Source organism: Rhinolophus hipposideros, assembly GCF_964194185.1.
Source record: "Rhinolophus hipposideros genome assembly, chromosome: 23".
In the NCBI taxonomy this organism is placed as follows: Eukaryota; Metazoa; Chordata; class Mammalia; order Chiroptera; family Rhinolophidae; genus Rhinolophus; species Rhinolophus hipposideros.
The window spans coordinates 6,353,976-6,367,208 of NC_138069.1; the positions used below are offsets into that span (position 1 = coordinate 6,353,976).

The 13,233-nt window shown below is 39.3% G+C and overlaps 1 protein-coding gene across 2 annotated transcripts in view; it reads left to right on the forward strand.

Annotated features, from left to right (window-relative positions):
- Positions 1-13,233, forward strand: part of UIMC1 (ubiquitin interaction motif containing 1) — a 95,889-nt gene that overhangs the window by 46,463 nt on the left and 36,193 nt on the right. For both annotated transcript variants that reach the window (XM_081036214.1, XM_081036215.1), the window contains 3 exons: positions 2,761-2,825; positions 5,008-5,084; positions 12,519-12,622. In XM_081036214.1, coding sequence (XP_080892340.1) covers positions 2,761-2,825; positions 5,008-5,084; positions 12,519-12,622 — 246 coding nt within the window. The remainder of the gene's footprint in view (positions 1-2,760; positions 2,826-5,007; positions 5,085-12,518; positions 12,623-13,233) is intronic.

The window sequence follows — 13,233 nt, forward strand, 5'->3', positions numbered from 1 at the left end:
ATGTAGTGAATACTTTTTAGTATCTTAATTTTTCAGTCCTGATACTGCAATTTATTTCCCAGAAATGACCACATTGTGTAGGGTGTGAGAACTGACTGACTAACCAAACTTCAAGCTGACATGTACACCAAATGACATTTTGTTAATTTATTATGGAAGAGACATTTTCAGTGATCACAATACTCAGTTACATCATCTAGTGTCCTTCCTCTAGGATGAGGTATGTGAAACCTGAAATAGTAATCAGAAAATAGAAATTTTAAGGGATGATTCAACTAGTTTATGAAAGACGTGATTATCGACCAGTGCTTGACACCAGAGGACATTTCTATGTGTCTGTCTATTTTCACTTCTCAGGCTGTGGTGTTGAAGACACTGCTTGATTCTGGATCTTTGGATTTTTCTTTTTAGATGTTTTGCAAACTATCCTTTTTCCATTAACATCATTTCTTCAGGCAGAGAGTTATGTTTTGATTAGGCCACAGTTTCCTTAAAGTTACATTCCTAGCATGCTCGAGGTATAAGTTTAGAAATTAAAAATGATTGAATGAAGTGAAGACATTCTTGGGATATGTTGAAATGGTTGGGAAGAAGAGTAAAACAATATAACTGTAGTGGTTAAAGCATGGATTTTGGAGTCAGACAGGTCCCAGTTCTACTTTTCACCAACTCTGATTTTGGGCAAATTATTTAAACCTGTCAAAATTATACTTTCCTCATTTCTAAAATAATTTAACAGTTTTTGCCTCAAAAGTTTCTTGTGAGGATTAAAGGAGATAATGCATGTACGTGATTAGCAAGAGCCTGGCTTATAATAGTTATACAATAATTAAAAAGAAATTTACTCTGGGTAAGGTAGAGATATGCTTTAGCTGAAGGTCGAGGCGGAGGTGAAGGTATCTTACACCTTCTTACTGCCTTGATTACTTCTCAAGCAAGTCATTCTAAGACGGCTGTTAAATGGACACTAGGTGTCAGTATTTACCTTTCTCGAGATTTCAGGAATGAAATTGTCACTACCCAGTTAAAACAAATAGGTGAAGTATTTATTGCTGTTGTATTTTAGTCCATTTGACAGTTTTGTTGAACCCTTATTTTTCATAATGGCTACATTCCTGATCATTGTACAGCTTTATCTTCCCTTTGACTGAAGGGATTCCGTTTTTTTTTAGTTTATTTCATCATTTACCAGAGTGGTAGAGAGATGCCTAACTTGTTTAGGTTATTTATATCCTTTTAGGAGAACCTGTAAACTTCAGCCAGTAGCTTTTCATCTGTTGGAAGAAGCCTCACAGCCCAGACATTTCCTCAGAAGTCCACCTAAGTAGGCAGTAGCTGCCTTTTCTGTGCTCTTCTGTGTAACTCCATTTAATGAGTTGACATTTGTACCAACTCCACCATGAATCGAAGAAAATGATCTTTTTCTTATCCACTCTCTATTTGTTATGTTTCTCTCTCTTTTTTTTTTTTTTTAAGATTTTATTGGGGACGGGGAACAGGACTTTATTGGGGAACAGTGTGTACTTCCAGGACTTTTTTTTTTTCCAAGTCAAGTTGTTGTCCTTTCAGTCCTAGTTGGCATTCAGCTTCAAGTTGTTGTCTTTTCAGTCTTAGTTGTGGAGGGCGCAGCTCAGCTCCAGGTCCAGTTGCCGTTGCTAGTTGCAGGGGGCACAGCCCACCATCCCTTGCGGGAGTTGAACCAGCGACTTTGTGGTTGAGAGGACGCGCTCCAACCAACTGAGCCATCCGGGAGGCAGCTCAGCTCAAGGTGCCGTGTTCAATTTTAGTTGCAGGGGGCGCTGCCCACCATCCCTTGCAGGACAGGAGGAATTGAACTGGCAACCTTGTGGTTGAGAGCCCACTGGCCCATGTGGGAATCGAACCGGCAGCCTTCAGAGTTAGGAGCACGGAGCTCTAACTGTCTGAGCCACCGGGCGGGCCTCTATTTGTTGTTTCTTAAAAGATATCCCTGCAGCCAGATACCAAAACCATAGTGGCAGATTTGTATCAAAAGAATCTTGCTTTTCTTCTTTAAAGTTTTGGGGCAGACAGTTGTTTATAAAGGTACATAGATTTCAGGTGTACAATTCTGTAATACATTATCTATATCTCACACTATGTGTTCACCAGCCAGAGTCAGTTCTCTTTCCATCACCATATATTAGACCCTGTTTACTCTCTTCTAGAGCCCTGCTCCCCTCCCCCCTTTATTCTCTGGTAACCCGAAAGGAATCTTTATGACCTTCCCTTTGGGATATTCTGTTACGACTTGGTTGTGCCCAGAGAGCCTTTTGTGGATTGCACTGTTTTTCCCAACTCAGTATTTCCATTGAAAACTGGACTTTTCTGTTTCCTCCTTCCACAACCGAAGCTTTATAACTGCCTTTCTGAAATCATAATTCATTTGACTGACCAATTAATATTTGTTTTACATTTTACAAAGTACATAGCATATCTTATTTAATTCTCACAGTAACACTCTGTGAGGCAATCATTAATACCCATTTTAAGATGAGGACACAAATTCAAATGTGACTTACCCAAGATTATAAAGTTAGTAGGTGATTCACCCATAATTTAAATCTCAGTCTTCTGACTCCACAGGATATGTTCTTCTTCTGAAACTTACTGATTTAATATAAAATGTTTTTTCTTATTGCTAATTGCTGAGTGATAATGTCGAACAATTAATTTTAAAAAATAGGAGAGAAACTAGTCATCTGTGCCTTTATATTTATAACGTTACATATTTCTTCGCAGTCTTCCCAAGGGCTATTTGTTGAAGAAACTTCTGAAGAAGGAAACTCTGTACCTGCCTCACAAAGGTAAGATTATATGTTGTTATGGGTCTGAATTCTCTGATGGTGCCAGAATAAGAGAGATAAACCACATGAGTGAGACTGTATAGGGACAGCTTGCCAGGGATTTTTTTTTAGCTCGTTATAAGCACAGACTAGGAGAAATCATTATCTCTCAGTTCTCAAATATGCATCTCACAGAAGCCTAGACTATTTGGGTGAAAGAAATCTGGTTTTTCTTGTTGGTTTTCTTGTTCAATCCAGCCATCTTGGCACAATCCCATTTACACTATTCCCTGAAAAGTGGTTACATCCTGCTACTCTCTTAACTAACTATGCTAGTTTCCTACCGTGTTTCCCCCAAAATAAGACCTAACTGGAAAATAAGCCCTAGCGTGATTTTTCAGGATGACATCCCCCAAGCGTAAGCCCTAATGCGTCGTTTGGAGCAAAACTTAATGTAAGACCCGGTCTTATTTTTGGGGAAACATGGTATGCCAATTTGAAGGCTTAAACTGATTTCTTTATGATCCTTCTAGTCCTCATATTCCTTTTGTTTCCTCTGCTTATGCTTATTTTATCTGCATATCCAAAACATATACATCCTTTAAGTCTACTCTTAGGACTTACCTCCTCTTTGAACCCTTCAGGCCACACACAACCTGTGTGACTCTCACTCCCTATCCTATGCCCCTTTCATTCTGATTGTATCTCAGCTTCCCTTTAAATGGTTGTATTTGCATTGCCTCCTCAGTGAATCTCGATGATTGATTAATGGGGGTTTTCCTTCTTAGGTCTTCTCACTTTAATTACATATAGTAGTTGACGGGTTACAAACTGCACTGTTAACCAGATCAGGCTTCCAATGACTTTCCCCTTTATCCAGTAGTTGAGCTTTGGGGATTACTCAAGAGCTTAATCCTATGTTGAGTGACCTTCATCTCCCAAATGGAAGTTGAGGCCCAGTTGCCTTTGCTGTAATTTAGTTGGTATTCCTGGGCTTTTAGTTAATAGTAGTAGCTCTTCCTGAGCTGAAGAATATGGTTTTGGTTTGATTCTCCTGCTGTTAAGACAGTTTTGGAAGTGGTTTTAACTGGAGTAGGCATTCTGCTTCCCGCAGGCCTCTCTGCTTTGTTGTAGGGAGCCTTGTGCAGAGCAGATGTAGGTTTTAATAAATGATTATATGCTTTGTCACCAGGAGAGAGTTGGAATTGCAGGCAATGCGGTTTGACTTCAAATTGATTAGCCCATTTTATAAATGTCAGCAAATTGTTTTGTGATGGACCTTTGAATAGAGCCCTAATGTTACATGCAGAGTAAACTGTGTCTGGCTTGGGTTTATAACAAATGGTATGAGATGTTTTATTTAGAGAGAGAAATCACTTGTGGTTTCCTATCAGGATTCAGTTATTTATCATGAATCAGTGGTGGTTATTTTCTCTTCTCTGTGGTTCTTGGTTGATGTGAGGATTTGCATCCTCATGCATACTTGATCAAACTAATCGTAAAAGGTCTGTGAAGCATGACAGGGCTTGATAGCTCAGATGCTCAGATTTCTCAGCCCTCTGTTCCTGTGTCAGGAAGAGATTGCATTCCATGAACAGGCAGGGTAAACCAGAAGGCCGGATGAGGAGAGCCATTGATAATTATGTTCTTCTCAGAAGACATAGTCCACTTGTGTGGGCAGATTTTCGCTGTAGGGCAGTTTGGAACTGTATCTTATTTTTGTTGCTTGGAAAGCCACATCTTGAGATAAAGAAGAAATTTAACTGCAAGGTGCAGGAAAAGCTCATGTGTTGTCAGGAGAATCTCCATATCTTCTCTTATGAGTTTACAGATCTCTAGCCTTCAAAAGGCTCAGCTGGAGGCTATAAAACACCTTTGACATCTTCATATAGGAGTGGAGTTTTTGTCTTCTGTGGTATTCATAGATAGTCCTTACCCTTCAACCTTCCTTTGCAAAGACTCCAAAAGGGGGTTTCTTTTCATTCAGTAATTTCACTGGAAACAAAGTTGTAAGTATGTTTATTTCCCCTATTTCTGGCTTGGAGTTTTCACTACTGATTCCTTGCTTCCCTGTTGTGCTTTTGTGGTATTGGACAGCAGGTGTCAGATTACCTGTGGGGTTATTAATGACTCGCCGTTGCTTTTGGTCCTGTGTTCTGATTCATTTTACTGGGAATTCACTTGGGGTTTGGTTCTTTTTCAGCATTGCTGCTTTGACAAGTAAGAGAGACTCAGTCTTTGTGCCAGAGAATTCTGCAGAGGAAGTCACTGTGTGTCCTGGTAAGCACCCCACTGTGATTTCACTGAATTTCTGATCCCTAGCTATCTACCTTTTTGTGCCTATTAATTTTCCTGAATTTTCCAACCCACCACCAGGAGATTTATGTGTGATTGGTTGTGTGTATCTCCACACATACATATGTATATACACATACATTGTACACACACACTTTTTTTTTTAACGGACTTTGAATCTGGTTCTCAATCTTTTCCCTTAGAGTATTTGAGTTTTGAAATTAACATGGCTCTTTTGTCTGCATGTTTGCTTATTAGGTTCATCAGAGATGGCAGCAAAGCATCGGAAATAGCACTTAATTGTACATTCAGGGCTAAGAGGACTTTATGTTTTGGTTTATGGATTCTCAAAGTTGGGCTGTCCTCAAAATGGCCTGTCATTTAGCAGATTTTTCTCAGAGCTTTTTATTAGTTTTACATTGCCACTCACAAGGTATTATATATAGGGAGTCAAGAAATTGAATTTTGTGCGCAGTTCTGTTCATTGACTTATATTTTAATCTCAGACAAACATTTAACCTGATTAAGCACTGTACTTTGCTTTTTGTTAATTGTAGAGATGAAAACACGTGTATCTTGCTTTAGGATGTATAAGAGCTGTTCCTTCAGAGATGCACATGAATATATTTTGATAAACAAATAATTTTAAGTGAACTAAGATACTAAGAGAACTCTTGAGTTGAATCATTATATGCTATGAACAATTATTTTGTGATATGAACCACTACTTTCTAAGGAATTTGTTTTAGCTTGTATTTTTTTAAAAGTCGGCCTATTACATTTATCAGTAACCTCGTTCATGTGAGATTGAGTGGATTTCCTATTAATGTTTAAACTCTTAGGGCAGCAAGTGGTATACAAACGTTATTATAAGTCATACCTAGTTTTCCTTTATGTCTCATATAACCTGTCAGGGTCAGGGAGACTAGTATAAACTAAGTTTGAGTTTCTGTGGAAAAAAACATGAAAGAAACAAAAATAAGAAAACTATGGATACAGAAGAGGCCACCTTGAGACTAGTAGGAGGGGCTGTGGAATGGGCTGGTCCCACACCTATGTATGACTATTAAAAATCAGGAGGGATATCTCAGCTGCAGAGGTTCCCTCTGGAGGAGCAAGGGGTCCCAGCCCCTACACCAGGCTCCCCAGCCCAGGGGTTCAGTACTGGGGAGAGAACTCCCCCTAAGTTCTGGCCGTGAAAACCAGCAGAGGTTGTAGCTGAGTGAGACTAGAGCTGTTGCGGTCCCAAGAGCTCCTCTTAAAGGGCCTGTGCACAGACTTACTCGCTGACGGACTCACTCACTCTGAGTTCCAGCACTGGGGCAGCAGCTTGAAAGGTACCAGGGACATATGGGGAGAAACTGAGCTGTCTGGCTGCAGGGCGAGGGCTGGAAGGGCACCTTTCTCCCAGTGGAGGAGTTGGTGGAAACCAGTGTTTCTTTGTTGAGCCCTCCCCTATCCCGGTGTGCAGACACAGACAGCTGCCATATCTCAGTCTCCATCAACACAGCTAACACCGTTCGTTGGCCCTAATTCCCTGAGACCCCGCCCCACCCAACTTTTGGACATACCAAAGCTGCTTCCGGTGGCTTTTCCATATAAATGGTTTGTCTTGGCTTATCCAGCGGACTTTTCCAAAATCTCTCAAAGGTTCACAAAACCCAAACATGGAGCATCTGGCTTCAGCGTATCCTGTATCTCTGGCTCAGCATCCCTAAACCTGACAGTAGCGACAGCTGGCGTCAGTTTGTAGCTTGGCCTCTTGAGGAACCCTCAAGTCCAGTGTGGTGGCAGTCATCTGCGGATGGCTTTGTGGTTCATGCCAGATGGCTCTGGGCAGGGCACAGACTGTGGCTGAACCTGGCCTGAGGTGGGGTTCCTCCCAGGAGGCCCTGGGCTGGCACGTCCAGAGGCCAGCTTCAGACCCAGGTGGAGCATCACCCAGCCACCTCTGGGGACGTCACAGCCAAAGGGCACACTGGGCAGACACCAGAGCCCTGCTACAGTGAATCCTGCTTTGTATGCTTCTGCATAGCAGCTCCTCTGCTGTACTCACAGCTGATCAGCCTGAAGGTCAATCCCTCCCATTAATGTGCAGACAGCAACTAAGGCTCAACTACAACAGGAGGGTACACACAACTCATACAAGAGACACACCTGGAGCATCCAGCTCAGGTGACCAGGAAGACTGCACCACTGAGCCCCACAGCACACCTACTACATAAGTCCACTTTACTAAGACCAGGAGACATAGCAGCCCTACCTAATACATAGAAACAAACACAGGGAAGCAGCCGAAATGGGGAGACAAAGAAACATGTCCTGAATAAAAGAACAGAACAAAGCTCCAGAAAAAGAACTAAACAAAATAGAGACAAGCAATCTACCAGATGCATTGTTCAAAACATAAGGATGCTTACTGAACTCAGGGAAAACTTCAACAAAGATATAGGAAACATAAAAATGGAGATAAAGAAACATAAAAAAGAACCAGTCAGAAATGAAGAATACAATAGCTGAAATGAAGACTATATTAGAGGGCATCAGCTCTACATTACCTGAGGCAGAAGATCAAATCAGTGATTTAGAAGATAAGGTAGCAGAAAACACCCAATCAAAACAACAAAAAGAAAAAAGAATCTGGAAAAATGAGGACAGTTTAAGGGGCCTCTGGGACAACATCAAGCATACTAACATTCACATCGTAGGGGTGCCAGAAGGAGAAGAGACAGAGCAAGGAATTGAGAACCTATTTGAAGAAATAATGCCTGGAAATTTCCCTAACCTGGTAAAAGAAATAAATATACAAGTCCAGGAAGTGCTGAGAATCCAAAACAAGATGAACCCAAAAAGGCCCACACCAAGACACATCATAAATTAAAATGCCAAAGGTTAAATACAAAGGAAGAATCTTAAAAGCAGCAAGAGAAAAACAGTTACTTACAAGGGAGCGCCCATAAGACTGTCAACTGATTTCTCCACAGAAACTTTCCAGGCCAGAAGGGAGTGGCAGGAAATATTCAAAGTGATGGACAGCAAGGACCTACAACCAAGATTACCCAGCAAAGCTATCATTTAGAATCAAGGACAGCTGAAGAGCTTCCCAGACAAAAAGATAAAGGAGTTCATCAACATAAAACCAGAATTACAAGGAATCTTAGAGGGACTTCTTTAAGATGAAAAAAAGGTGAATAATAAAATGGCAGTAACTACATATCTATCACTAATTACTTAAAATGTAAGTGGATTAAATGATCCAATCAAAAGGTAGGCTGGCTGAATGGATAAGAAAACAAGAGCCTTACATATGCTGCCTGTAAGAGACTCACTTCAGATCAAAAGACACATACAGACTGAAAGTAAAGGGATGAGGAAAAGATATTTCGTGAAAATGGAAATGAAAAAACAGCTGGGGTAGCAGACAAAATAATTCTTTAAAACAGAGGCTATAACAAGAGACAAAGAAGGACCCAGTGATCCCATTTCTGGGCAATTACCTGAAGAAATCCAAAATGCTACTTTGAGGGGATGAATGTATCCACATGTTCATTGCAGCATTGCTTACAATGGCCAAGATGTGGAGGCAGCCTGGGTGTGTATCGATGGACGAATGGAATGGAATGGGTTCTCACCGTCTGCAGCAGCATGGATTGACCTGGAGGGTACTGTGCTGAGTGGAGTATGTCAGATAAAGACTGATGCAATGTGATTTCGCTTATATGTGGAATCTAAAGAATAAAATAAACAAAACATGTTGTCGCACAACAGCCTAGCCAAATGTCCCTTCATGTCTTTCCTTAAGGAAAGAAGAGTTTGTGAAATTGTGCCTTTCTGGGACTCTGTTCCATCCTTTGTTTACACCTTATGTCTCTCTGTCTGGTCCCCAAAGGATGGTTTGCAGCCAAAAACGGGTAAGATATCTCACGGTAGATACAACTTAAGCCAGGCGGAACTGAGTGGGGACCCCAAATGAGTTGCCTTGGACAGGTATGGGAAGGGGCCTTGCCTCCTCTTCCCCCTGCTTGGGAAAGTCTGTTGCTGGCTCTGGCTTTCCCCTTGCACCTGATTCCACTTCTCTCAACAGAGTTGTTACAATGTGAAAGACTTGATCCTGAAAAGGTACATACTTTAGATAAAAACATCCTGGGACCTTGGGACCTTGTGCTTCTGCTGTTTACAGACAAAGGGTAATTGGAATAAACATTTTTCTGTTAGGAAGTCTGAGCCTCACAGACCGTGTAAGAAACAATGTTGCTTTCTTGTAGTTGTAGACCTCTCAATAAAAACCTCCAGCCAGCTTTATTCTGGGCTCCAGCCCTCTGAGACTGAGAGACCCCTGGCCTTTGGAGAGATTTAACTGCATTAAGTCTCTGGTTGTTTCTTGCTTAAAAACTTAACCCAAACCGCCCCTTCTCGCCTCCTCACTGCCCTTGTTGCGCGGGACACGACAAAAACAAACTCATAGATACAGAGAACATTTTGATGGTTGCCAAATGGGAGGAGGTTTGGGGATGGGTGACAAAGGGGAAGGGATTAAGAAGTACAAATTGGTAGTTACAAAATAGTCCTGGAGGTGTAAAGTAAAGCACAGGGAATATAGTCAATAATATGGTAATAACTGTATAGTGTCAGGTGGGTACTAGACTAGTCAGGGGGATCACTTCTTAAATTACATAAATGTCTACTCACTATGCTATACACCTGAAATTAATATAAAATATTGAATGTCAACTGTAATTGAAAAATTAAAAAGGAGGGGGAAAGGTGAAGGGGAATAGGAGGTTCAAATTTCTAGCTATAAAACAAATAAGTCATGCGGATGTCATTTACAGCATAGAGAATATAGTCAGTAATATTGTGATAGTGTGGTACGGTATACGGTGTCAGATGGTTTCTGGACTTACGCTGATCACTTCTTTAGGTATATAAATGTTTAATAACTATGGTGTATACCTGAAACTAATTTTATATTGTATGTTAGCTATATTTTAATAAAATCTTGAAAAAAAGAAAAGTATGTCTTGTAAATACTTGAAAACATTTGGCAGCATATCATAAAGTTTAACTTGTTGGTTTTTATTGAAAGTGTTTTCTTAATTCATCTGAAATGTATTGGGATTAGTGCCTAATGATACCTACTAAAAGACCCATTATCAAGTGCTCCAGTTTGGGTAGGAGCACTCCAGAATGCTGTGCTTATGCCATCCTGCTCGGAAGTCACTCAGATTGTTTAGGAAGATGGCGTGTGACGTCACCCTGGGATCTCGCAGGAGGAACCTGAAAACACAATAGTCTTGAAAGCCCTAGTTAATGAGAGAGGAAAAAACAAAGACCTTTATGACTGAGGTTAGATAACTTTTACGATCATGACTTGCTGTTATTAGCCTGCTAATTAAGTCCAACTGTTTGCTGACATAAGCCACTTCTAAATTAGATTGCAAAATACTGTTTTGCTAAGGAAGTGTAACTGTTCCTGTTGCTAAGGAAGCGTAACTTCTCCATGGAGCTAGACTCCTGAGTCCTATGTAATTCTAAAAATAAAATTTAGAAGCTATGCATCTAAATGTCCAAAAATTCTGTTCTAAATGGGTGAAACACAGATTGAGTGTAGTACTTATTTTGTTTTACATATTTTCTGACAGTTCCAGGGGTCTGATGTTCAAAATTATAACATCTTTTTAGAATTACTCTGTCGAAGAAGCAGGATTATAGCCTTATGCCCCCATTGTGCATGATAACAGCGTTGTTTATTTCTAAGGAAATAATGCCCTCTTAAATTGTCTTTATAGTTGAACATTTTAGCCATTCACAGAAAAACTTAATTAAAGACCTTTTATTGTTACAGTAGTGACAGCTATTATTTTTTAACAGACTGTCTTTTTTGGTAATGACTCTCAGAAACTTGACACAGATTTTGAAGTTTATGCAGTGTAATCCTTTTTCTAACAAAGTAGTAAAATTTGTGTGTGTATCCAGTTTTCAAAAAATTATGATGTATTAAACTGTAGTTAACATTAGAAACGTATTTAATCCTTCTTTTTGATTGAGAAGCTACCTCCGTGCCTTGCAGGTACTTTATTTGCCCAACATTGGCCGTTCATTCTATTTGTGAAGCACAGAAGTACCAGTTAGATGTACAGTGTATATAACAGAGAACTTACTGGATTTGTGTTCTGAGGCACATTTCTTTTCCAGATTTATTGTCCTTTTTTGAAATATAGTTACTGTTCTTTTGTTATATTGAGAGATAGAGGTCTAGACCAGAGGTTGGAAAAGTTTTTCTACAAAAGACTAGATAATAAGTATAAATTGGTGCAAAAGCAGTTGCGGTTTTTGCAATTACTTTTAACCTTTTAAACCGCAGTTGCTTTGCACCAACCTAATATTTAGGCTTTGTGTGCCATGCAGTCTCTGTTGAAACTACTCAACTCTGTCATTTTAGCACAAAAGCAACCATAGACAATACAAAGAAGGAGTATGGCTGTGTTCCAATAAAAATTTATTAACAAAAACAGGCAGCTGGCTAGATTTGCCTCATCAGCTATAGTATGCTGACCCCTGAACTGTGAGATTATGAGGGACCCCATCTTACATCTCCATATTGCTAGTAGCTCCAGGCTATTACAATGCCTGGAACTTATTGAATAAATATTTGTTTAATTAATGTTGAGTGAATAGATGCTGCTTAAAAAATAAAGAAAGGTATATCTTTGTTGAGAATGTATTTTCTTTTTCTGCTTCCAATTTTTGTTGTCTCTCATCATCTCTCTAACCTCAGAACTAACATTGGCAGGTTTCTGTTTTTTGTTGAAGTTAATCTATTTTAAAACCACAGCTCTGCTGGAAAGAAGCCAAATGAATGAATGGGTAAACAAACTGATATATCCACAGTGGAATACAACTCAGCTGTAAAAAGGGATGAACTACTGACATATGTAATAACATAGATGCTTCTCAAACACATTATACTAAGTGAAAGAAGTAAGACACAAAAGACGATACTACATGACATTCTAGAAAAGGCAAAACTATAGGAACATAAAGTAGATTGGTCATTGCAGGGAGCCAAATGGGAGAGGATTGACTGCAAAGGGGTATACTTTAGGGGTGCTAGAAAGGGAGAACTTTTTGGGGTGCCAGAAGTATTTTGTATCTTGATCGTGGTGGTAATTACATGGTATAAATAACACCATGTATAAATTATATGTATTTGTCAAAACATCAAATTATATACTGAAAATTGGTGAATTCTATTGTATGTAAATTATGCCTCAGTAAAGCTTTAAGAAGAAACAAACTAGATCTATGTTGCCACTGCAATATTATCATACCTTAAGCTTTAGGGGAAATAGATGTTTGTTTTTTTAACTGTGAAAATACAAAATGAAAATTAATGAGATTTAAATTTTTTAATTACAGAGACACAACTAAGTTCCCCTGAAACTTTTGACCTTGAAAGAGAAGTCTCTCCAGGTAGCAGAGATACCCTGGATGAAGTAAGAATAACAATGGCAGATAAGGAGGTGAATATTCTCTCTAATTTTTTTCAGTGTTTCTTTCTATTGATAGCCCTCTCCGATGCTACATTGACCTTGGCTGAAAAGATTTAGGTGACAGAGGGTTGCAGCTTTTGGGACGCTTATCTCAGAGAGAGATTCTTATAGTTAAGATCAGTTCAGCATTGTTTCCAAAAATAACAGTAGTTACCATTTCTTGAGTCTTTTAATAGGCTTTATTATTTCTATTACAGATGGGGAAACGGAAGCTTAGGATATTTAAGTAATTTGTTCAAATTCAAGCTGCCAGTATTGGTAGAACTAGAATTTGAACACAGATTTCTCTCTGAAGTCTGAGGTATTTTCCATTATATACTGATAAGTAACAGAGATGAGCAGTCTTGGAAATTGTTACTATATTTGTAAGTTTCATCCCTAATTTGTAGATGTGATCAAAAATAAAAAGTCAGAATATCAGCATGATAAAATAAGCAAATCTCTATTTGCAATACTACCTTTCCTAACTTCACATTAACCTTAAAGCTGATTGACACAAGTTTACACTTGATTAAGGTTCTCAGTGTATATTTTTCATATTGAGACTGATAAAACGTTTAATTACCAAGAGTTCCTTTAAA